Source organism: Arachis duranensis, chromosome 5, assembly GCF_000817695.3.
Source record: "Arachis duranensis cultivar V14167 chromosome 5, aradu.V14167.gnm2.J7QH, whole genome shotgun sequence".
In the NCBI taxonomy this organism is placed as follows: domain Eukaryota; kingdom Viridiplantae; phylum Streptophyta; class Magnoliopsida; order Fabales; family Fabaceae; genus Arachis; species Arachis duranensis.
The window spans coordinates 105,038,560-105,062,939 of record NC_029776.3 but is presented as its reverse complement, the minus strand read 5'-3'; the positions used below and the strand labels follow the sequence as shown (position 1 = coordinate 105,062,939).

The 24,380-nt window shown below is 31.1% G+C and overlaps 4 protein-coding genes across 8 annotated transcripts in view; 1 reads left to right on the top strand and 3 right to left on the bottom strand.

Moving 5' to 3' along the window:
* The window catches only part of LOC107491132 (uncharacterized), a 5,398-nt gene extending 5,203 nt beyond the window's left edge, over positions 1-195 (bottom strand). For both annotated transcript variants that reach the window (XM_016111901.3, XM_016111902.3), the window contains exon 1: positions 42-195. The gene's annotated coding sequence lies outside the window, so the exon portion shown is untranslated. The remainder of the gene's footprint in view (positions 1-41) is intronic.
* An 11,979-nt stretch (positions 196-12,174) lies between these two features.
* On the bottom strand, positions 12,175-17,302 carry LOC107491133 (kinesin-like protein KIN-10C). Of its 2 annotated transcripts, none has more exons than XM_016111903.3 (18): positions 16,951-17,302; positions 16,417-16,573; positions 16,086-16,286; positions 15,792-15,981; positions 15,485-15,690; positions 15,130-15,374; positions 14,994-15,039; positions 14,439-14,543; positions 14,291-14,347; positions 14,119-14,175; positions 13,807-13,879; positions 13,635-13,718; positions 13,243-13,529; positions 13,111-13,157; positions 12,905-12,926; positions 12,748-12,816; positions 12,618-12,656; positions 12,175-12,518 (listed from the first exon to the last, which is right to left on the bottom strand). In XM_016111903.3, the coding sequence occupies exons 1-18, from the start codon at positions 17,139-17,141 to the stop codon at positions 12,474-12,476; spliced, it is 2,121 nt and encodes a 706-aa protein (XP_015967389.1). In that variant the 5' UTR covers positions 17,142-17,302; the 3' UTR covers positions 12,175-12,473. The 2 variants fall into 2 exon arrangements, with proteins under 2 accessions (XP_015967389.1, XP_015967390.1); XM_016111904.3 differs by having other exon boundaries at positions 12,176-12,518; positions 13,641-13,718; positions 16,951-17,300.
* A 459-nt stretch (positions 17,303-17,761) lies between these two features.
* LOC107490854 (uncharacterized) lies at positions 17,762-18,370 on the top strand. Its single transcript, XM_016111669.1, has one exon. It carries the CDS (start codon positions 17,762-17,764, stop codon positions 18,368-18,370), a length of 609 nt encoding a protein of 202 aa, XP_015967155.1.
* A 2,367-nt stretch (positions 18,371-20,737) lies between these two features.
* On the bottom strand, positions 20,738-23,372 carry LOC107491134 (probable prolyl 4-hydroxylase 12). Of its 3 annotated transcripts, none has more exons than XM_016111905.3 (7): positions 23,111-23,372; positions 22,855-23,001; positions 22,471-22,528; positions 22,266-22,340; positions 21,775-21,832; positions 21,503-21,675; positions 20,738-21,250 (listed from the first exon to the last, which is right to left on the bottom strand). In XM_016111905.3, exons 1-7 carry the CDS (start codon positions 23,179-23,181, stop codon positions 20,897-20,899), a joined length of 936 nt encoding a protein of 311 aa, XP_015967391.1. In that variant the 5' UTR covers positions 23,182-23,372; the 3' UTR covers positions 20,738-20,896. The 3 variants fall into 3 exon arrangements, with proteins under 3 accessions (XP_015967391.1, XP_015967392.1, XP_015967394.1); XM_016111906.3 differs by having other exon boundaries at positions 22,855-22,998; XM_016111908.3 differs by lacking the exon at positions 23,111-23,372 and having other exon boundaries at positions 22,850-22,992.
* Between the last annotated feature and the right edge of the window lie 1,008 nt (positions 23,373-24,380).

Below are 24,380 nucleotides of genomic sequence, written 5' to 3'. Positions count from 1 at the left end.
GGTGAAAAAGTCAGTACAGAGTGATCGGGAAATAACGTTACCGGTGTTGACGATCGGAGAATGAAGGAGCTGGTATGCGAGTCGGAGAGGAAGAAGACGAAGAAGAAGAGTGTGTGTTTGGCGGGAAGGAAAATCGGCGAGAAAACACGAGAAAGCGATCGGCGTGAGAGTGAGTGTGAGAGTGAGAAATATAAATATGAAAATGAAAAAATAAATGTTTGATAAAAAGAGGGAAAAAAAGGAAAAAGAAAATGCATGCGATTGGAATTGGGAGAGAGGAGAGTGATCTCTGAGCTGTAAAAATATTGTAACAAGCTGGCTTGTCCCTCTTACATTCATTGATAAAAGAACATAACAAAAAGTTGTAATTTTATTTTATCTTTTTAATTCTAGAAATAACAAATTTTTACTTGAATATAAAAATCTAACTAGCATATATTTTTGTATCTATTCGGAATAATATATACAAATATATAAATTTTTTATTAAAACAGATATATATATATATTTAAATTATCACTATAAACAATATTTTTTTATCCCATGTTCATTATTAGTTAAAAATGTTAATGGATACTTACGAAGATATGACCGACTGCTTTTTTGCCCCTCACTCTCCTTGTTAAAAATCAATATTTTTTTATCCTCTTTCCATCTTTGTTAAGTAGTCTCCATTTATTATCCCCACAAAAAACATATGAATATTTTTTTAAAATATTTGAATAAAAACAAAAATTATATAATATAATAATTATAAAATAATCAAATTAATATAATCCAACATATTTTATAACATATTTTATAAAAAATAACATTTTAAAAAATATATATAAAAAATATCTTTTAACATAATAATATAATATAATTTTTTTTGACAAGATTGTGTGACATAGTAATTTATTTGAGAAGTAAAAAAAAATGAGTTAGAGAGATGTGAAATTGAGGATGAGAATGAGTATGGAAGAAAGAACAAGAATTCGAATTGGAGGTAGGAATTAAGGTTACTAAATTTAAAAAATAGATTTATGTGTATATCAATTATGATATATCAGTAATTTTATATTTGCATAGATTTAACGGGTTCCTTAGAATAAGTACTTATATCTTCATTCTCGTCTATTTATTTGCGTAGATGGATCCCGCATGTGAGATTTTATGAGTTTTCATCTAACCTTAAATTATAAGTAATTTTCACAAATATCTATTTCAATGATTGTTTCATCATTCCTATTACTAGCATTCGTTGTTTGTGATATGGAATTACTCCAACCACTTAGTAAATTCTCATATACCCAAAGTTTAGACTATATTGTTTTCATAAAAATAAGTCTAGATAATTTTAAAAAAATAAAAATATTAAACAATTATATGATTATATATTGATTTATAAGTTTTTTTTAATTTGTTCATAATTTATGATTAATAACTTTGGAACTGTATATATATTATTTATTTTATATATTTTTTATTTTATTTTATAAAGACTTATCAAAGTTTATTGATATAATACATTAAGTAACATCATAATTCATATCTAGTTCTAATTTACTGCTAATATGATAATTTTATAAAATTAGATAAAATCAATCCTAAATGAGAAATTTCAATGCTTCAAAGTCCTCATCAATTTGGGGTTAATTTGATTTAATTTCATAAACTTATCATTTTAACTGCTAATTAGGATTGTCAGGTGTGTGCTGTGGTAAATATGGTATTATTTAATGTATTATATCAGTAAATTTTGATGTCATCAGTAACAAAAATGACAAAAAAAAATCACTACAAATTTTTTGTTTATTTGTGGCGGTTCAAACCCCCTCCCCCTCCCAAAAAGGAGTTGTGGCAATTTTAAAAATCTCTGAAATTGGAGATGCCACAAGTTTTTTTTGTGGTTTTATAACTCCTACAATGTTATTTAATGACGAATTTCTATTCTTTTTATGGAAGTTATATGCTGACATTTTGTGACAGTTTTTTATTAATATTTGTGGCAGTTTAAGGTTGAGGACACATAAGATGAATATCTTATCCATCATAACTTAACTGTCAACTTAGGTCTAGTATATTGAAATTTCAAATTCGATTTTACTTGTCATGTGCATGGAAGGACAAAGCTTATAGTCATAGTATAAAATTTTCAATTCTCTATTTTGAATGTAATTAGTTGATGTTATAAAATTTTCAATTCTCTATTACGAACTATGGTTATATGAATAAAATGGAGCAGCTTTATTAGTTCTCCAGTGCTCTTACTTTATGTTTTTTTGGTTTTCTTAGAAGTTCTTTTGTATATTCATCTTGCCCATGATGTGATGTCTATTTTTATGATCCTACAACTTACTTTTACATAAAAATAAGGAGTTGGTCAAATCCAATACTTTGAGAGAATATTGATAAATCATTTGACTCGTGGCTAACTAACTATTCAATAGTGATTGTTTTCATAGGTCTACTTTGATCTTACTCCATAGTCTTTTAGCCTTATGTAGCTTATTTTTGGAAATAAACATGATGAAAATTTTTTTTATTGACTCGGTCATTTTTAAATATAAAGGTAAACATATGGTTAGTTTTCTCTGTTTTCAGTGGTGATAATCCTCTTGCTTTTTTTTTTCTCCAAGGCAGAAACTCCAAAAGAGCATGTTATATCATTGAATTATTGTGTAAACAAAGAGATATCTATTTGCTTCTTTGTTTCATTGTGTGTAATTCCGTACTTTATGATCACTTTAAATCATGTCTAATAATTATGCTACTACGAGATTGATCAGGATAAGTATTTTAAAGAGAAAAAGGACAGTAAAATTACAACGGTGAGTTTTTTCTTCTTTATTAGCTTACAAAATGAGAATATGTTAACTTATCTAATTTTTTTTGCTAAATTAAAACATCTTATCTTGTGGCTGATAATTTCTTCTATTCATTCTTGGTTTCTTTTTATAGTTATTAAGCCAAGAGTTTTAGCTCAAGAAACTCACATTTTTCTTACAAGAAAAATATCCATTCAGGTACATTTAAAAAGTATAATCAAAAGTAAAAAAAAATGTCTTAGACAATGATTACGCTTTTCAGACTATGAAAATGCTTTAGTGGAGGATGCCTATTCGACCGTTGTCTATTTTTAAAAGCTACGTTTTTCTGTACTTAAGATTACACTTTTGACATTTGAGAATAGGGTGCGCTTTTCAAGTGATGCTGTTCAGGACCAAAGGCTATGCTTTTCAGCTTCCATGCTTAGCAGAATAGGCTACACTTATCCTTATTGCTGCATCACCTGTAAAGCGTAGCCATATTATATACCATAATTACTCTATATAAGTATAGCCTTACGTCCCTCATTATTATTTTTTTAATTTTTTGCATAATTTTTTCAATAACCTAATATTTAGTAATATGATTATATATATAATCTTGCATTTTTAATTAAATTAGTCAAATATTATAAAATAAAAATAAATACACAATAATACTACATAATATTCTTCAAATAATAAAAATTATCCTTAAAGAAATATATTTATAATGAACTAAAAATATTGGGATGATCATAATTCTGAATATTTATACATTTCACATTAAAATAAAAAAAGATAAGTAAAATTAAATTAACTTTTACAAAATGAATAGAGTTACTCCTTATCACATCTATAATATACTGCTCTTTATATAATTGTAAACAATTAACAACAAAGATTTTCATGAAGAGAAATATACTAGTTCAGGAACTTAGGCCCTCTATCAATTATTCTTCCTTTGTCTCTCTAGCATTAGCCGTCCACCAAATATACTCATTGCTATTTATCTGAAAACAGTAAAAGGACACTTAGCATAAAGGAGTGTGTCAGTTTGTACCAAACTACAAGGGTTCTTAAATCAAAATCATGAATTCTAGGTATGTAATTGGCCGAGTAAAATAAATTACAGAAAACAAATGTTGTACAAATACAGAGCAACACCATGTACTTTTGCGTCAAATAGAAACTGAAAACAGAGAAAATAAAATAGAAGCCTATGCAACTTGATTCCTTAATTTGAAATCATGATAAGGAGTGAAGCAAAAGACAGATACTAATCAGCAACATTGACAAACTTGACAAAGGCATTAAAATAAATGAGCACTGAATTTTAACAATCATAATTATTTATACTCTAATTATATCAGAATTGCAAATTGAGCAAGAAATATAATATAATTTAAAATACTAACAACATAAACAGTAGAAAGCACTTCTCCAAGAGGACTTTGTACAACAGTAACAAGGGCGTAGCTTGGGACAACTGGGGCAAGAACAAGTGCAGAATTTTGGAAGAATGCAGCAGTTTTCGAAGTCGTCTTTACCTTGACAGCATTTTGATTGAGAACAAGAGCAACTAAAACAGCTCCTCCTCCTCCATTTACAACACTTTGATCTGAAACAGCTCCTCCTCCTCCTCCATTTTGATTGATGGAGGGAAGACAATTGCAGCTGCAGCAGTTGCATGGCCTGCAGCAGTGATACAAACAAAATTAGGAATCGCTCAGAGTTTCAATCTTCAAAGCTAAACAATATTAACATACTATTCATATCTGAAAATCAAAGAAAGAAAGGCACAGTTATGGCAACAACATTGAAGAGTGTAATAGGATTAAGGTTAATAACTCTGTGTAGTATTACAATTAATAGTCAGAGTAGATGTGTGATAAGTGAATGATGTGTCAAAATTTGAATGAACTCAATTTAACCCCTCCATAAATGATAAAACCCTAATTTGCAGTCCTCCTTTTCGAATACATTGAAGACTGTGGTGGAGAAATGATGAGTTCAGGAAGCCAAGCTGCAGTGAGTTATGCACGATCACGTTCTCATGGGGCTTCCGTGAGGAATCTTAATGGTGGGAGGTTGGGGAAGATTCCTGATTGGTGTGGTTGTGGAATGCGTCTAGTGCTTTGATGGTTTGGGACAAATGCCAATCATAAGAGACTCTTTTATGGGTGTCCAAATTATAATGTAAGTTCTCAATGTCGTCTTCTTCTTCTTCAATGTGTTGCTACTAGTATTTGTGTTTGATGAGTAATCTTAAAATTTTGTTCTTTTTGTTGGTTGTTGCAAAATTGGCAGAGTTATGAGAGAATGTGGTGTGGTTTCTTTATGTGGACAGACGGTGAAGAAGAAAAGAGTTTAGTGGGCAAAACACAACCTACAAGCAATGATGATAGTTGGAAGATGAATTTAGCATGGAGAATTACTTCAATGGAAGTTGAAATTAGGTGTTTAAAAATATGGATTAGTATTTTAAGTTTGGTTATTTGTTTAGTTGTGTTTCTGACTGTTATGTATGGTGTAAGTATGATTAAATTTTGATTAAAAGTGTGGACCTGAAGGTGTGTACTCTGAGGATGAATGAAAGTATTGTATTCAGATTTCCATGAAAAAGAAGCATGGTGTTAGCTCCTCTGTTACATATGTCATGTTGCAATAGTGAGAAAGTAAAGCTAAGTATTAAACATATTAGTACCATTCATAAACCTAAAATAAAGTGTCTACATTTAGTAAATATCCAAAAGCATTGCTTGCCAATAACTGAACAAATATCCAAAAGGTCATGAACAAAATACATCCAGAAATTCTTTAACAAAATAACCCAATATTTGGACATACATAACCATGTTCTAGTGACACAAGATAAACATAATTAAGAAAACAACTACCCTAACTATAATAGTCCATCACAACTAAACATCATTCATTTCTTCTTAGGAGGTTTGAATGCTGACTTCACTCCTAGTGTTGGGACAAATTTCATGAATTCAACCAACCTTGAAGATGTTCCAACACTTGCTCCTTGCAATGGGTCAACACTTGATGATTCTGGGGCTAGAGATGCTTTCCTCTTAGGTTGTAATTTGTCGGGTCTCGTTGCAGGAGTTACCTATAGTTGCATGAGTGGAATACAAGTTCCCGTCAATCAAAGTAAAATTAAACTAAACAAATATTTAAAATAAACATTAAAAGCACAAATAATAGGACATATTGGATTCTTACTTGTTTCTGATCTCCATTATCTGATTGTGAAAAAGGTGTCTGTAATAGCACAATCTCTGAAGGAGTATTAGCCATTGTTGGGGTTGCAGAAGTGGCAACATCAGTTGCTGGGATAGGGTCACCCTCTACTTCTCCATCTTGTACAGACTGACCCTCTATGGTTTCATTTGCATTAGAATCCTTTTGTTTCTCCTTAGCTACTACAGCTGCTGCAGCAGTAGCAAGGGCAGCTGCAATGTCATCAGCTTTTCTGTGGGAGCAGCTTCTTTTCGTGTGACCTTTTGTCCCACAGTAAGCAAAAGAAGATTCCTTGTACTTTTTAGGTAGTTTCGTTGCATCTGTCTTACTCTTCTTACTTTCTGAAGGTTCTTCATCTGCATCCTTCCGTCGTTTCTGCTTCAAAGGACCTGGCTTCTTCCGAATCTTGGGAGCCTGGGGCCTACTATACTGAGACTTCTCCCACATTGCTTGTCTAGGGACGGGATTTAAGGAATGCTTATATGTTTCTCTATATGAGTCCATTGTCAACCACTTGTGACAATAGTCTTCAGGATTCTCATTGAGTCTAGCTATTGCAGCACATGCGTGGACACATGGCATGCCCGAATTCCAGATTATATTCAATCAAAAAGGAGGTTCAATCACAAACAGTTTATATTCAATCAGATCAGAATTTGTTCAAAACTAAATTGCATGCCTAACACATTTATTTCAATCAACGTTACAATTCCTACAAAAGTTGCCAATGAGACCTCATATGTATATATAAAACATTTTATAACTACTACCAAGTAAGAAAAAAAATAGTCTTATACATGTGATCTGCCATAATCTGCATGTGCATATCTGCTTTTTCAAGTCGACAACCATGTTTGTTGGAAACCCATGAATCTCAAATCTATGATAGCCATCATCACCACACCACACCAGACGCTATTTTTGTGACTCCTTTCTTATCTTTTCTAGTCTGCTCTTTTGAATAGGAGATAACCTGCCAATTTGGTGTTGCAGCTTTCACTTTATTTTTTGCAATTGTTCTTATCACAAACATGCGTACTTTCTCTAGTAGAGTGAGTATAGGCTTCTTCCTATATTTTCTTTGGTTTTATTATAGTGAAATGAGTATCTTATGTGAAAGTTAAAACTATATATTCATCTTTTATCCAGTATTCATAGAAATAAGGGGTGGGTGATAAGACGTCGAATTGAAGGTGTGTTCTTTTAGGGGGATTGGGGAAAAAAAATTCAAGTATCAAGCCCTAAATACATTAAACATTATTTTTGAACCACAAAAAATTATTCTTTAAAAATATTTTTTTGGTACAAAAAGTGTATTCCTAGATATTAATATAAAATTACGTTTTATAAATAATTTTTTATTGTATTTAAGATTACATTTTTTAAATAATATTATGTCATAATTGTGTTTTTTATTTTCTTATAAAAAGGTAACATAGAAAAAAGTGAAACCTATTCTATAAATAGACTACACTTTTCAAATGTAATTTAAAAAAATGTAATTGAATGTGTGTTTTTTTAATAATTTTTATTTGTAATTTATTAGTTAGTTCAAAATATAAATTGAAATTGAATAATCAAATTGTATAGACATTTCTCCTCACTTTGAAGCATATTTATGCCTTTTATTCTGTTGTTTTTTTTTACATTTTTAATTTTAAAGTTTAATAAGTCTTAAAGAATTCTAAATAACCATTTAAGCAAAATGCTTCGGATACCAATCTTTTTGGCTAAATTAATTACATTATACATGAATAAGTGCTATATCACAGTGAAAAAAACTCACAAGTCAAAAAGAGTTGTTACAAATTCATACAACTTCATTGATTTCACTCATCTTTGAGCCTATGTCTCTCCTTTGTGAATCATTTTCAAGAGTAGTCTAATTTCTTTACTGTGGCTAAAGTGATTTCTCAAGAAACAAATCCATAGTTAAAATCTATACCACTAATGAAATTTAAAAGTTTTGAATAAGAAGAAATAAAAATTAATATGACTAATTTAAAATTTTTAAAAGATAAATTTGATTTTAAAAAAAATTTAGAGACCAACTTAAAGAACAAGTGATCTTTTAAATACAAATTTGATCATTTACTCAACTAAAAATAATGTAAAAAAAACAACTAAAAGAAGTAAAAGAATAATGTATAAAAGACGATGCATGTAGTCAATAAAAAATGCCTTGTAAAAATATTTTAGTATAATCAGCAATGAATATAAAAGATGAAAGACAAAAATTAAGATATATTCTTATTAAAATATTTCAAAAAAATATTATACATAAAAACCTATTTATCAAGTTCTACAAAAATATTATAAAAAATTTGAAATGTTAGTAAATAAAATAATAACACTTTTAAGTATTATTAATCAAAATACATAAAAAATAATATAAAACAAAATATGAAAAAATTTATCAAAATAAAAATAAAAAAATTAAAAATTAAAAAACTATAACGAGAGAGAGTATAAAACACATTTTGATTTCATATATATGGATAACAATTAAAAATTATGTAAATATCACATACATACTTATTAGTAAAATATATAAAAATATTTTTTAAAATATACCATTTTTATTATATAAAAATAATTTGGATACTTTAAATGTGATTATGGTAATTAATTAAGTATTATATATTTTTTTAAAAATTTACATTGAATAGTTTACCTTTAATAATACATTTAGTAATTTGATCATTTTTTCACATGTGTAAAACTTTTAATTATAAAGAAATTTAGTGAATTAGGCTAAATAAATAAAAAAATATTAGCAAAAAATGTCACGTCAATTTTGTATATCAGTTATTTTTTTTTACCCATTCAAACTTCTTAGATTAAATATATAATTATTAATTATTTAGTATTATTAGTTATTGTTCGTATTATATATTAGTTAAGAATATATACCTTAATTGTCTATTTTCAGTATTTTGGTCACGAATCTATTATTTTAATGTTTAATAATACATTAATCAAATTAACTAATTAATACAAATAATTAGTATAATTAATTTAGTTTAATCAAACAAAAAATAGATTGAAAAATACATCCAATATAATAACTAAATAATATCTGCATTGCCCTGTTTTATTTGTAGCTTTATTATACGCCTTATAATTAATTAATTGATATAATAAATTATAATTAGTTAATATAAGTTATAATAAATTATGTGACACTTAAATATATAATAATATAGTAATAATTATGTACATGTTGGTCAGAAACGGTAAAAATCCTAATCATATACATGCTTAAATATATACCAAAAATTACAATACATTTAATAGTTGTTGATATTTATTATTATTTGATTAAATATAGAGAAGATTAACAATAATTATAATAATTTTAATTGTTATCTAGAAAGAATGAATTAAATAACAATAATTGAATTAATTTATAATTTTAATTAATATGATCATACAATTATTATTTATATGCAAATTAGTTTAGGTTGATCAGATTTTTTTTTAAATTTTTTTAGCGTGAAAGGGATTAATGATTATTTATTTATTTTGGGAAATTATTATTCTACATATATTATTGTATTATTACATTAATAGTATAATAAAGAGATGTTGATGCATATATTACTTAATTGATAAATGATAATATTTTTATTATTATAAATTATTTATTATTATTGTAGAGAAGATTGGCAATAATAAATTTATTACAAAAAACTTTGCTTAAAAATAAGCGAAAATAAAAATAACAAATAATTGAATTAGCAAATATAAATAACAGAATTTATAATTTACAATTTATTATTGATAACTAGTATTTATTATTAATTGATTTAATACAGGAAAAATTAGCTAGCATTATAATAAATTTAATTGTTATCTAAAATTAGTGAATTAAATAGCAATAATTAGAATTAAAAATTTTAGAAAATATCAAAAATAAAAATAAAAAATAAAAAATAATGAATAGTAAATAAGAATGTATTCATGTTAAAGAGAACACAAAAACTATGAAAGTATGATACCTCATCTTGGAAAAAAACTCAATTTTAATATATCAAGGAGATTAGTATTATTATTATTGGATTATTAAATTATATAGTGTGCTATTCATTTAAAATATGTAACTTGTAGAATTTATTTTTAAGATTTTCTATCTTCATTTATGAACTAAAAAATTATATACATATTATCGAAATATCTTTGAATTAAATTGAGATTTTTACACATAAAAGAACGAATATTATGATCTTTGCCAAGACTTTTGTGTTGCAAAACTAAATGTGCTATTACCAATTAAGGAGTATTAATTTAGAGTCGAAAAAGAAGATAAATGTTGTAGGAGAATAAGGTTTAGTCTAATTATTTGCCCTTATAAAATAGTGTATGCCTTAACGATTCACACTTCACAATGTTATTGACTCATTGTAAAATAAATAAAAATAAAATTAAGAAATTTATAATATTTTTATTATTGGATATTAAGATTGGTAACAATTAAAGTTGGTTTTATATGATTAATAAATCAATAAAATTAAGCATATTAGGAATATAATTTTAACATTAAAAAGACTTAACATATGACTTGTAAAGAGTTATAATAAATTAATGTATAAAAGATAAAAATAAAAAAATTCATAATAAAAAATAAAAAAAGCTTAAATAAATAAGAAGAAAATAAAAGAAATAGAAGAGATAGACTATAATAAAATGAATTGAGTGTGAGAGTTTTGTTTTTAAATTTCTTATCACATCAGCTTCAATAATAATAAATAAAAATACGTCAACTTGATATTCGAGAGAAAACGACGAGATAAAATTATAATACAATTTTAAAGTAAAAGCTCAAATTAGACCATAATACTATTGCACATCATAAATTAAAAGTAATTTCACACTACAATACACACATAAACAGGTAAATGACTTGAACAAGTTCAAACATAAAACTTTTTTTTCATGCATATATAATAACACCATAGACCATGAATACTTCATGACTAACATGTCATATATAGCTTCAAGTAATTAGCACTCAGTTAATGGGAGTTGGAGGGTCGATAGCTTGTGTTCATGATAGTTGCGTTCTTGTGACGGTGTCTCGTAGGAAGAAAAAATGACTGTAAAAACTACTCAATGAAAGAGTAATTGATAAAAAAAATGAGATTCTTTTCTAGTATATATGATCTTTTATAGTGATAAAATTAAGAATTAATCAAATCAATTAATTGATACAAATAATTAGTATAATTAATTTGATTTAATTTATTGAATTAAAAAAATAAATTAAAAAATAGTTTATTGAATTTAATAAATTAAAAAATAAATAGAGAAACACTTTCTTACTTTTAATTGATTGATATAAAATATAATAAATTGTGTAATATTTAAATATTTAATTAAATTAATTAGTTGATATAATTAATTTATTATAATAAATTGTATCCAATAAATTAAAAAAATAAATTAAAAAATACTCTAAAAAAATATCACATTAGTTCTATTATTAAATACAAAAACTCAATTTCTATATAATATAATAGATAGATGGTAGAAAAGGAACGCCTTTAGCTTAGAAAACTCTTTCATTGCATTGACAATTTTTTTAAAAATGTTGACTGACATGATGTTTTGTTGCTGTAAAAACAATTATACTAAGAATACTAGTTAAGAAAACAGTTGAGTTAGCCAAATATTTGATACATTTATTGAAAAACACTAGGTGTAGATTAAAAATCAACAATTAAATTAATTACTCATAAAGAATAAATGTTAAAAATACAAAAAATATATTTAAAATATATAAAAATAAAAATAATATAATACATGATGATTAATTTAATAGCTGATTTTTATATATACAAGTATTATTTTTATTAATAGTATCCGAAAAAAAATTAGAGGATGTATATAATGTCAATAAACAATTGGGATTCTGTATTTACTATTCATCAATATTCTTTAGCTAATTTATAATTTATAATATAACATGTTTCACTTATGAAGATCTCATCTATTGCTAAAATTATATGCCTTCTATAAGCAAATTTGTCATTTTGAGAATTCTTGTTATTGAATGCGACAAAAGGATTTTGTTAATGGATCGACAAGAGGTAAGAACAGAGGAAAAATGTTGATAACTTGAGCAGAAGATCATCAAACGAATATTATTAACTTGTGATTTATGATTAAATGAAGAGAAAACACATTTACCTAGATTTCCTCTTAAAACATACTATTGTTTTGTCTCCAACATCAGAATTTCATATAGCAATGAAACGATCAAACGCAATTACCAATGCCCACAAAAGTCAAGGTTACAACATTACATAGAGCAACTTCAGGTTGCCATTCATATAATTTTCTCTGGATACAAATGTAGTACAAGGTTACTGCAGTACTGCACAGACAAACATATTTTGCAGTAAAATATGAATTCAGCTATTCACTTTCCAGCTAGTTGAAAAGCTCTCCAACTTCTTTTTTCATAATTCCCTTGATCTGTATAAACATTATAAGCTTAGGTTATATGCCATGAGATATTGAAATTTTTTTCATAGTAAAAATGAAAATGACAAACTGTAACAGAAGAATGGATACCTGCTTTGCTGAAAGTCCAATATCCCTTAAATCATCAAGCTGTTGGCAAAAATTTGGTTTGGAGTCGGTTATTAATATATCTCACTAGTAAGAAACTATCAACTCAGGAAGAATTTTACTAAGAACTTACACTTTTGAAAGGCTCGGGAGATTCTTCGCGAAGCTCAAGTATGTAGGTTGCCCTCTTCTCTCCAATTCCCTGTAACAAAAGTTTTACCACTTCCATAAGGTATAAAATAAAAAGGGGAAAAAATTATCAAAGCAATGAAAGGTGGAGCATTCCTAACCTTCAATTTCTTTAATTCTTCCCTGAAAGTATTTAGGAAAACATAGTGAAGAAAAGCAAATAAAGTAAGCTAATTATCTCAAAGGAGCTATGAATTATACATAGAGCTATTCAAAGGTTTTAACACTTATGATAATCACATAATCATTAAATACATTGGGAACGACTATGCGCTTTCTGTTCATAATAATTGGCAATGTGACTTACTTGTTAGCTGAGTTTAAAAATCTTAGATATTCTTCAACAAGAGAATTCTGCAATTAAGAGAAACTACGAGTTAATAACCTGAAGGTACACATTTTAACATAGTCATTTGGCAATACTATAAATAGAACAGACCTTCATGCCAGAACCATGCACACTAAATGTTTCCCATGGACTTTTGGGATTCATTATATCCCGTCTATCATTAAGGCTCGTAGTTTGTTCAACTACAGGAGTTTTGGGTTCCATGATATCTACAGAAGTGCTATCAAGCGAAATGCATTCCTTTTCTGATATCTGCCATGGTGTTGACGAATAGAGCCATTTAAAACGGTTAGAAAGATCACGCAATTGAGAACTGATTGGTGTAGAACCATCTTCATATGCCATTGAACTGTTGTTCTCTTTGTTTATGTTTTGACCTGTGATGGCAAAATAAATAAATAAATAAATAAAAATAAACACAAATTGGCATTCATCATAATATGATTAGTCTAACAACTTTGCTTCAAAACTTATTTGCTCACATCTACCTTCTTGAACCATTGCCAATGCTTGTTGTCCTTGTTCAATTACCATTAAACTGTTGTTCTCCTTGTTCATGTTAAGGTCTGTTATGGCAATAAAAAGAAGCCATTTTGATATTTCATCATATACAAACATGATAAGGCAAACAATCTCATTTGTGTAAACCTCTACCTTCGTGAACTAATTCCACCGCCTCATAGAAATTACTCGCATCTTGATGATCCTCTCCATTGAGAGAAATTCCCTACATAAGCACATTAACAACATCAGTTTCATGTCTTTTATACTTAAATAATAACATCGCCTAGGTTGCAATACTTTCCATTCTTACAGACATTGACAAGGGAGAGCCTTACTGAAAATAATCCAAAAAAAATTTCTGGTATGAACCATTTTCTGAATGTTTTGATAGGTTTTATGGAGGCCAAATTGAGGGGAGAAACTGATAATAAGCTGAAGGATTAGTAACATTAATAAAATTACCTTTTCCTCTATAGGGTAGATTTCCACTTCACTGCTAGTATTCAAAGATGAATCACCCTGCATTGAGTATGCTTATAAGTATTCTATATGAAAAAATGTCAAGTATCAACTATGTAAATGTTTTCAACGTCTTCCTCAAATTTAAATCAATTATATGAGATCAGATAATTACATTTTCCACCATCAGATTGCCTTTCACATTCTTACTAGCATCTGGCAGTGAATTATCCTGCATAAAACAATATCCAAGCTGTTATCAACAATGAGAACATAGTTGTGCCAAGGTTTTGATCGATAAGATAGAAGGTAAACTATGTTACCTTTACCACTCTAGTGTTGGATTCAACATGATTTTCAGTAATGTCTAGTGAATTGTCCTGGTTTACCAATAGAGTCTCAGATGAATTTTGTACCATGGAAATTTCCTGCCCAAAGTAAATTATCCGTTAATATTACACCTCACTCTGTAGTTCTAAATTCTACAAATTTTGTCTTTGCAAGTCAAATATCATAATTTATTGTTACAAAACTCGATTCCTCCACAAAATAAATTATCCATTAATAACAACTTAACTCCATATATATCCAATTTATCATTATTGTGAAGCTAAATTCTTAAAACCTTCATCTCTTCCAGTAGTGAAGTTTAAAGGTTAAGCCTATAGCTGAAAAGGACTTTGTTGAATGCACTTGGTAAAATTTCTGGTACAAAATTAGCTAGACTAGTAATGGTCCAATTGGAATATACATTTTCTTGCAAAGCCCTCCTTTAAGGTGAGGCAAATGTAAAGAATTGTAATTAATATAGTTGAAAAGGATAGTACATATAAGTATATTGGGGAAAAAATAAAAAAGAAAAGAAAAGAAACCAGTACCTTTTTAGCTCTAGCAGCAGAATTGCTTGCTTCATCAAATAATTTCCTTCAATTAAATTTGAAACAAAAAGAAGTTAATATCCACAAAATGGAAACAATAGCCTAATAAAATATGGAAAAAAAAATCAATATGCACCTTGCTTTGATTGCAGACTTCGGTGCAGCAACAACCTTCTTTTCCGAGTGACATGATACAGAGGCAGGTATTTTCTTAGCGGATTTCAAAACACTCTTGGTTATCTGCCTCTTCTGATAAGTCTTAATCTGGCTTGCTGAACTTGAAATTTTCTTTGTTGAATCTAAGAATGTTCGTTGAATTGATTGACATGATCGTGATGCTAAGCTTACCATGTAAATAGTATCTTGACAAAATGATGGGTTCTAAGTTCACAGTACAGAAAAGAAAAAGGATCAAAATCAGAATTATAATAATGATACAAATAATTTGAAGAATAAGAAAACAAATATCTAAAAAGCAAAGTCATGATTACCAAACAGGCAACTATCAAAATTCTGCCAGTCCCCCTCAAGGAATCTTGCAACATGCGTGTGAGTTTGCTTTCTCGATAGGGAACTCGGCTTTCATTGGTGCTCAAAGCATGAGAAACATTCATTAAGGCATAAATGGACTTGTTAATTTTGTTAGTCTCAGCAAGGCAAATGGTGTCACTGCTTTTCTTTCTAGCATCTTCATAACCTGATGATAAAAGTACAGAACTGTTAGTAGTATTTTTAATATATCACATTGATAATATATATATATGTGAAAAAGATTAAATCATGGTTCATTTTTAACACCTGCCAAATCAACGAAACTCATTTTGCTCACAAGACCATTTTCTACACTTGCATTTTGAGAAAAGAGATTCACAATTAATCCCATGTGACTTCTACGAGCATGTTCAAAGCCCTTTCTTGTAATAGTCTTTTGCGCAGAACATGCAGCAAAGTAGAAATTCTGAAATTCGGCAACGGATTTCACAGGAATCTGCAATAAAAAAAACACAGCATAGCCTTTTATTAGATGTCAATTTTTCATGTTGGAAAATTCATTTTTCTAGATTAGAAGATGGCAAGTAGAATAGACTTTACTTGACTTAGTCCTTTAAACTGAATTCTACCACGATCTTCATAAACCAAAATTGGTGGGTGTCCTGGATTTAATAAATCAACAGCATGATCCTGGTGATCAACTTCATAGAAAGAAATGGATATCGACTTCCCATTTTTCTCAGCCAAGGAGGTGAACTCAGCAACTGCAAGCATTGCCAGACCCGGTTTCTCAGCAGAACCCTTGAAAAACACAGAAATTATTAGCCTACTACGCACATGATTCTACTACAAAAGCTAACAATCAAAATTTTTCCCAAACACACAAAGAAAAGCACAAAGAAAGACTCTAGCATGACCAACTGAGTCAAACCTGAATTAGGTGGGTCTTGCCACTGCCTCTAGCTCCACACGCAATAACGGTGCTATTATGACCTTCAAACACTGCTGAAACAAGAGGTTTAACCTCTCTTGAATATATCAACTCATTCTCCTCATGTTCCTCATAGCAATAATGCATCCAATACCGACTGCACAACAGATGAAATCATCAAAGTGTCATGAAAACTTGAAATTCATCAATGAAGCCCTAAAGCTCCATGTCAAATGGAGCCTATACGAAAATTAAATCAAATTCATCAACAATTATAGACCGAAAAGGAGCTGAAATTTCAATTTGTACAATTCACGATAATACACCCTAAATTAATCATCATTTTTGTCTTCTCAAACTAAAATGACGGACTCATGAGATTTACTACAGCTGCTACGACTTGTTAAAATCTCCAATTATGACATAACTTCACACAATGCAAAATCGCACCCTCAGAATTTTGAATTATTTCACGTCAATTGCACAAAGCTGAAACTGCAACTACTTCGGAAAAAAAATGAGGCATATGCATACCTAGAAGATTGTTCTCCAAAGGATAAAGTAACGCTCTCAAAATTCTCCCCTTGTGGCTTATTCACCGAGATCCATGAATTGAGCTTAGGCTCGGAATCAGGCTCCTGACGCAAAATGCCTCGGAGTTTGGCCACAACCCGAACCTTGCGGGCGGGAGTAGTTCCTGCGTTGTCGTGGTGCGTTGAAGCCATTTGAAAATGCGAAATTGAGATGCGAACTGTGTTACCTGTTAGCGTTGATTTTGATGGGAGAGAAAGTGAGAAGTGAGAAGTGAGATGACAAGAATAAGAGAGAAAGGAAGCAGCAGAATTTGGAAGTAGCCGTTATCGTGCGAGATTTTAAAATCATTCTCTCGCGCTCCAATCGACGACGTTTATATTTTACTTTTGTTTGGGACACTTCCTTCATACGCTTTGCACTAACCACAAATGATAATAAGGCGCTAAAATAAATGTCATGTCACTAAATAAGTATTTATTTAAAATATTGAATAATATTAATTATATATTTTAATTTAATTTAATTTATTTGAAAAGTTATAACCGAGCATTAATTTAGAACAAAAGACTGAGAATATTATACATGTCTTAGAATCTTATAAAAGGTAACCAATTCTTTTCTGCATTTTGTAATTAAGATGCTTAAAAATCAATTTACTAATTAATTTTGCTTCTAGTTATACACCTCCAATTAGAAAGAGAAACGGATGAGAGAAAGTATGTAAAATGAAAGAAAAAGAAGTGATGATTAAAAAATAAAATTTTATAAAAATATATAAAAATTTAGACTTAAAAAATATAATTTAAATAAAATGCGTAACTTTTGGTTTAGGGTAAAGGAGGAGTGGAGGAGTTTGGGAGAGGAAAATATTCTGGACAAGCTAAAGGCTCTGACAGTTTCACTGACTAGGTGGCATAGAGAAAAATTTGGGGACATAGACCGAAGGATTACGCAGTTTGAGGATGAAATCAAAAAAGCAGATGACATAGTAAGTACTGGAGTTGCTGATGGGACTATTGAAGTAAGGAGGAAGGCGCTAGTGAGCTTCTGTAGGAAATGGTATATCAGAAAGGAGTTGCATTGGAAGCAGATGTCAAGGTCTCGTCATGCAAAAGAGATGGACAAAAATACCCGTTACTTTCACAATTTAGCCTCCGCGCGTCGAAGATCCAATCGGATTGATGCCTTAAGGGTCAATGGGAGGATGGTCAGGAACCAAGCAAGAATTAAGGTTGCTATTCGGGACTTCTACAAGGAGCTGTACCACCAGGAAACTTCTCCAGTAATTGGATTCCAGGAAGGGCTTGTTCGGCAAATCAATGAGGCAGAGGCAACAGAGCTAGAGGTGATGCCAACGCCTGATGAAGTAAAGGCGGCTGTTTGGGATTGTGAGTCAACAAAGGCACCAGGTAGTGCGTGATGGGTACAACATGAACTTCATTAAGAAGTGTTGGGATGAATTAGGGAAGGAGTTCACTGATGCGGTGGTCGGTTTTTTCCAGTCATCTAAGCTTCCTAGCGATGCGAATGTAACTTGGGTGACGCTGGCACCGAAGTTTACTGGAGCCAGAGAAATTAAGGATCTCCGGCCGATTAGTATGGTGGGCTGTCTTTATAAGGTAATTTCTAAAGTATTGGTTCGGAGGATGCGAAAAGTGATGCCGGGACTGGTAGGAGAGACACAGAGTGCATTCGTAAAGGGGAGAAAAATACATGATGGGGCACTGATTGCTTGCGAAACGGTGCACTGGCTGAAATCACGAAAAAAGAGCGCCGCGATAATAAAGTTGGATTTCCAAAAGGCTTATGATAGAGTTAAGTGGAGTTTTCTGGATATTGTACTGCAGATGATGGGCTTCAGTCAGAAATGGCGAGGGTGGATTAATGAGTGTGTCTGCTCTGCATCTATGTCGATTATTGTTAATGGGTCACCTACGAAGCCTTTCAAAATGGAAAGGGGCTTGCGACAAGGAGACCCGCTGTCCCCTTTTCTGTTTGTTTTAATTGTGGATGTGCTCCATAGAATGATTGGCAAGGCAGTGAGGAATGATCGTATATCTCCACTACTACTTGGGAGGGATCACATCGAGTTATCTCACCTGCAGTTTGCGGATGACACCATTCTGTTCTGTTCTCCTGAGGAGGAGACCATAAGAAATTATCAGCGATTACTCCGATACTTTGAACTGATGTCTGGGTTGAACATTAATTTTAAAAAGTCCAACCTTATTCCGGTTAATTGTGATCGGATGTGGTTCCGTAGGATGTGTCGGTTGTTGGGGTGCAAGGAGGCATCACTGCCAGTCAGATATTTGGGTATTCCCCTGGGAGCAAATCCGAGGCTGGTGAAGACATGGAAACCGGTGATTGACAAGGTTGAAGATAAGCTCAGTTTGTGGAAAGCAAAAACTCTTAACAAAGCGGGGAAGCTGGCTGAAGCAAGCAGGTGGTTTGGGAGTTGGGGATGCGGTGATTCGAAATACAGCTCTGCTATTCAAGTGGTGGTGGAGGTTCTCAAAAGAAGACTGTCCTTTATGGAAGCAAGTTGTTTGCTCCTGCAACAACATGAATCCGACTGTGATGCTGCAAGGCCAGCCAGCTCCCATGAGAGGGGGTCCTTGGCGGGATATCTGCCAGCTACAAATTAGTGAGTTGCAGCTGAGAGAAAAGATGATTAGCGGGTTGTCTATGGAGCTCGGTAATGGCAGAACAATCCGGTTCTGGGAGGATAGCTGGTTGCCGCCTGGGGTGTTGAAAGATATGTTTCCTAGACTCTTCTCAGTCTCGACCCTTCAAGGATCTGTTATAAGGGATTGTGGGTTTTGGGATGGACTAGAGTGGATTTGAAGCTTTCAGTGGAGGAGAGAGTTGTTCCAATAGGAGTTGGATTTAGTTCACCAGCTTCATGAGCTGCTACAATCGGTCAAGCCCACCACTGAAAAAGAGGATGGCGTGGTATGGAAATTTGATAAAACAGGAGTTTACTCAACGGCTTCCTTTGGGAAGGTTTTGCAGGCGGAAGTCCTACCGGAGGAAATCACTAGTTATAGCTCCACTCGTGCTGTTTGGAAAGGACTTGTACCTCCGAGGGTTGAGCTGCTTACTTGGTTTGTCTTAGTTGGAAGGGTGAATACTAAGGATCGACTATGTAGATTCCGGGTTATTGGTCAGCAGGATAATAGGTGTGTGCTATGCGATAAGGCTGAGGAAACTGCTTTTCATTTGTTCCTGGAATGCGAGACCACATGGAAGGTGTGGTGTGCTTGGCTGCTGGCCTTGGGACGACAGTGGAGCCTTCCAGGTACACTAAAGGATCACTTTGAAAGCTGGACGGAGCTATCTGTAAGGAAGGTAGACAGAAAGAAGTGGTTCATTAGGTTCTTTGCGGTTATTTGGACAACCTGGTTAGAAAGGAATGGTAGGCTCTTCAGAGATCATACTTCCAGCATGGAGGACATCATAAACAGGTCGTTTAGGTACTCTGAGGAATGGAGTGGTGTTGACCCAATTGGTTGTTGATAGCCATGCAGAAGAAGACTAGGGGTTGGGTTATTCACTTTTGTTATTTCTTGTAGCTCCTTTAATTGCTCCACTCTATGTGTTGAGCTCCCTTTGATTAAAAAAAAACGTAACTTTTGGTTTTATTCTCCAATTTCTTTTTTATTTTGGTAACAAAAAGCTAGGTTTTTCTTAGGTAGTCCTAAGTTTTTTTGTTTTTATTATGGCAAATTCTCTTGTGCCTTTGAGTTTGGTGCCAAATTTGCAAATAAGTTTTCATGAACCGTACATTAAATTGAAGATTTCCAAAACATTATATTACCGATTCTAAGACAATATTGAGCACCATAAGATGTGGAATACCTACCACTATCATTTTTACAAAGGAATTCATAGTTCCAACATAATGGAATAAGTTTGTATTAGCAGTGTGTGTAAAATACTAAAATCAACATAAATGACAACTTTTCCTACATGTACCATAATAATCTTGGGAACCAATCATGAACACAGGATTTCGTTGACATTCTCCCATGGCCGCCCAAGCAGCGCAATTGTCATCCTCATCAATACAATCACCACCATCTGATACGGTTGGGACCTTACTCTCACCAATTGGTTTTGCATATAAGTATTTAATTGCAGACCACATATCCCCCTTAAGGATAGGGCATCTAGAATGTATACTCCTCTTGTCATGAGTTGCACTTAGGTGGAGGGAGAAGAACAGAACTGCATTCCCTTTTACTGGCTGGAGAAACTTGTTACTTTCTCCACAATCCGACATGCCGCTACTCTTCGGCTGAGAGTATATTCAACATGATTAAATGGTAAACACAGGTCCAATACCAGGCAAGATATCGAGCATTTAATTTTGATACGCTAACAATGTTACATTCATCCAGTTATGTTATGTAACCACACTGAAGGTATTGAAAAAATCACACACAGTGAAGACAGTATATAACATTTTACAATGGCAGTGTATCAAAGTTGGTCTCCAAAAAACAAATAAGCACATTGGAAGGAAAATCTCTGGAGTGGCCTCACTCACCTCTGATTCGGGAAAGAGAATTTGACCCCCTTGTGTAGAATTTGAGAGATATAAAATAACGGTTGCCATTAGAGGTCCATTTGATTCCAATTTGGTCTTGTTCGTAAAATAATCTAAGTTCTGGCCATCCTGTTCAAGCTCATAATGCTTGACCTGCAAAGGCTTGCTGTTCTCTAGTAAAAATGATTAACAAACGAGACAACCGTTATATTAGAGTGTGTAATGCAGAACACAGGCAGACAAATACAGGCCTGAATATAACAATTGGATACCTTTAGGAAGGAAAGTCCAAAGCGAAATTCTTTCTTCAATCTTTGCAACAATATCATCCTAAATCAATTTAGAATATCATCATAATAATGTCCACAAGGTTGTAATGAGCTAAATGTGGTCAAGCAGCAAGGTTAAAACAACAAGCAGGTATACATTGGCTGCAGCAATCTCATGCATATACAATTTCTCTCGGTTTTCAAGTTCCGTATGAACATTAAGGATCACAATCGAAGAACTGCATGCAATGAGTCCTTAGAAGTATACATGAATATAAAGAAACACCTCATTGATTTGGCTTAATTTAAGGTAGACATAGACAAACAAACAAAAATACAAAATTTCACCATGCAATAATCGAGAACATGAAAATGAACCAAAATTGAAGGAAGAAAAACACAGTTGAAGCTAAAACTAGTCATCACAGTATAACCTAATAATTTGCCAGTGCCTAAGCCATGCAACTAGGTATGGAAAAACTTAAAAGACTCACTTCGATATCCAACGAAGTTTCCGATGCAAGTCTCCCATTGGCCGCATCAAAGGATTTTTCGTTCAGATCATACGCCTTAGTACCCAAAATTTAAAAAAGAAAAAGGAAAAAAGAAAAGGAAAGAATCAACAACTGACCCAAGTATTAGGAGGCAACATGACTGAATGACAATAAGAAGCAAAAAATAAGAAAAAAAGAACCATACCAAAGAAATAAGGTAGTCACACTCCTTGGCAGACAAGAACTCTCTATATAGAAAAACTCTGTAGTCACAGATACAATATCATCAAAGTTTAATAATCAAACGAATTAGAGCACATAATAAAATGAGTTTAGTTTCTATGCATTAGCATTCAATCAAGAGCTGTCATTAGACAAAAGAAACCACTTTAATCTACATACCAGCGCCCAATTGGATATAGTGCATACTGCATAGAAATTAAACTATAACATAATAGATCATTCAAATGCATTTAAAATAATAACAAAAAAGGAAAAAAAACAAAGAGATTAACTGAATACCTAAGGCATGAAAAAATGACAATGCTTCAAGTGGAGAAAAAGTTGTAGAGAGTAGAAAGTACCTGACCTTGGTTGCCATGAGATCTGGACAACACGTGTTGGATCAATGCTGTTTGGATTAACTGAGTGGCCTAACCCTAACATATAATGTGATGATGCATTTTCCTTCTTCAACAACAGCAACCCCTCCTTCTCCCTTAGTTCTTTCCTGCTGCTAATAAAAATTCACAGCACCAACAATAATAATTGAGTTTAGACTTTAGACCCTAATTCAACCAAACTAGAGAATTGGGGAAAAAGTGAGGGCGAACTTGTAAATTTACCTGGCGGAAAAAGAGGGTGAAAGAAGCAGCGAAAGCGTGGAGAGAGTGAGAAGAAGCGAAGCAGAGGCCATTGGAGATCAACATAGAAAGAAAGAAAAACAGTGATAATGCAAAACGAGAGTTCACTTTATGGAGCTATACATTGGTCTCTGGTAAATGGTAATAAATCACTAAATTAAATTTTATCATGAAATCCGTGGCTAATTTTTTTTACAATGGAGGAAGATCGTGTGCAATCCAGAGATATTGATGATGGTGGTGTTTTTCTTGTGGTACGGATATTTGTAATCGGCTAGTCCGATTGCTTTGTAATATAATTTTTTTAAATATTTTAATATTAAATTGGAGGGTTCTATTTTTTTAATATAATTTTTTTTAGTTCATACTTCATAAATCGGATGATCCGAATTTTGTTTTTAAAAATCAATTTGTTTTTTAAAATTTGGATGGTCTGATCTTTACATTTTAACTCTACATCTAAAGATTAACATTTTTATTGTTTATGATTTTAAAAAATAGAAAAAAGATAAATATGTGTTCCACTTTTTATTTTAAAAATAAATAAATTTTTAATTAATTAAAAATATAAAAATATCTTTTATTTTTTTAAAAAGTGAGGTATCTAATCTTTTTAGTAGATTTATTTATTCTTATATATTTTTAATTAGTTAAGGATCGTCTTCAAATAAAAAAGTAAAGTCTTATTTTTTTTTTCAAAAAATATCATTCTCATTTTAATATAAAAAATAAAAGTAAAATATATTTTTTATTTTTAAAATTTGTAATTTTTTAAAAATATTTTTAATGTTTAATTTTACTTAATTTTATTTTTAATGTTTTTGATATATATAATTTTATTTTTAACATTTTTTATTTGTCTCAAAACTATTCTAAACGTTATCCTCAATATTTATAAAATTTAATATCCAAAAATAATTTTAATACAAACCAAAAATATTAAAAAAGATTAAATAAAATCAAATGTTAAAGATATTTAAAAAAAAAAAAATCACAACGTTACTGATAAACAATATACTTTATGTAAAAAATAATTTGCAGAAATGCTTTTGTGAATAAAATTACGCAAATTAATTTTGAATTTTTTATGATTGTAGGTTTCTGTGAAATACACTTATATATGAGTAATTTCGGTATTTCACATATGTAGCTGGCATGGGAAATCGGGAATGGCGATTTCCTTGTTGACCCGACACGTGTAAAGCATGCAGGAGTGGCAGTGCGCCCGTGACTCTCCTCACTCCTTTAAAGT

What these genes read in the sequence shown, in the direction of transcription:
- LOC107491133 (XM_016111903.3), bottom strand. Translation starts at nt 17,141, where the DNA reads ATGGCTTCAACGCACCACGACAACGCAGGAACTACTCCCGCCCGCAAG. An exon ending in GAGTTTCGTTGATTTGGCAG is followed by an intron (nt 15,691 to 15,791) that starts GTGTTAAAAATG and finishes TTTTATCATCAG; the next exon opens with GTTATGAAGATGCTAGAAAG. An exon ending in CCAACACTAGAGTGGTAAAG is followed by an intron (nt 14,348 to 14,438) that starts GTAACATAGTTT and finishes TGTTTTATGCAG; the next exon opens with GATAATTCACTGCCAGATGC.
- LOC107490854 (XM_016111669.1), top strand. Translation starts at nt 17,762, where the DNA reads ATGCGTAACTTTTGGTTTAGGGTAAAGGAGGAGTGGAGGAGTTTGGGA.
- LOC107491134 (XM_016111905.3), bottom strand. Translation starts at nt 23,181, where the DNA reads ATGGCCTCTGCTTCGCTTCTTCTCACTCTCTCCACGCTTTCGCTGCTT. An exon ending in TCACCCTCTTTTTCCGCCAG is followed by an intron (nt 23,002 to 23,110) that starts GTAAATTTACAA and finishes AATTTTTATTAG; the next exon opens with CAGCAGGAAAGAACTAAGGG. An exon ending in GTGACTACCTTATTTCTTTG is followed by an intron (nt 22,341 to 22,470) that starts GTATGGTTCTTT and finishes TTGGGTACTAAG; the next exon opens with GCGTATGATCTGAACGAAAA.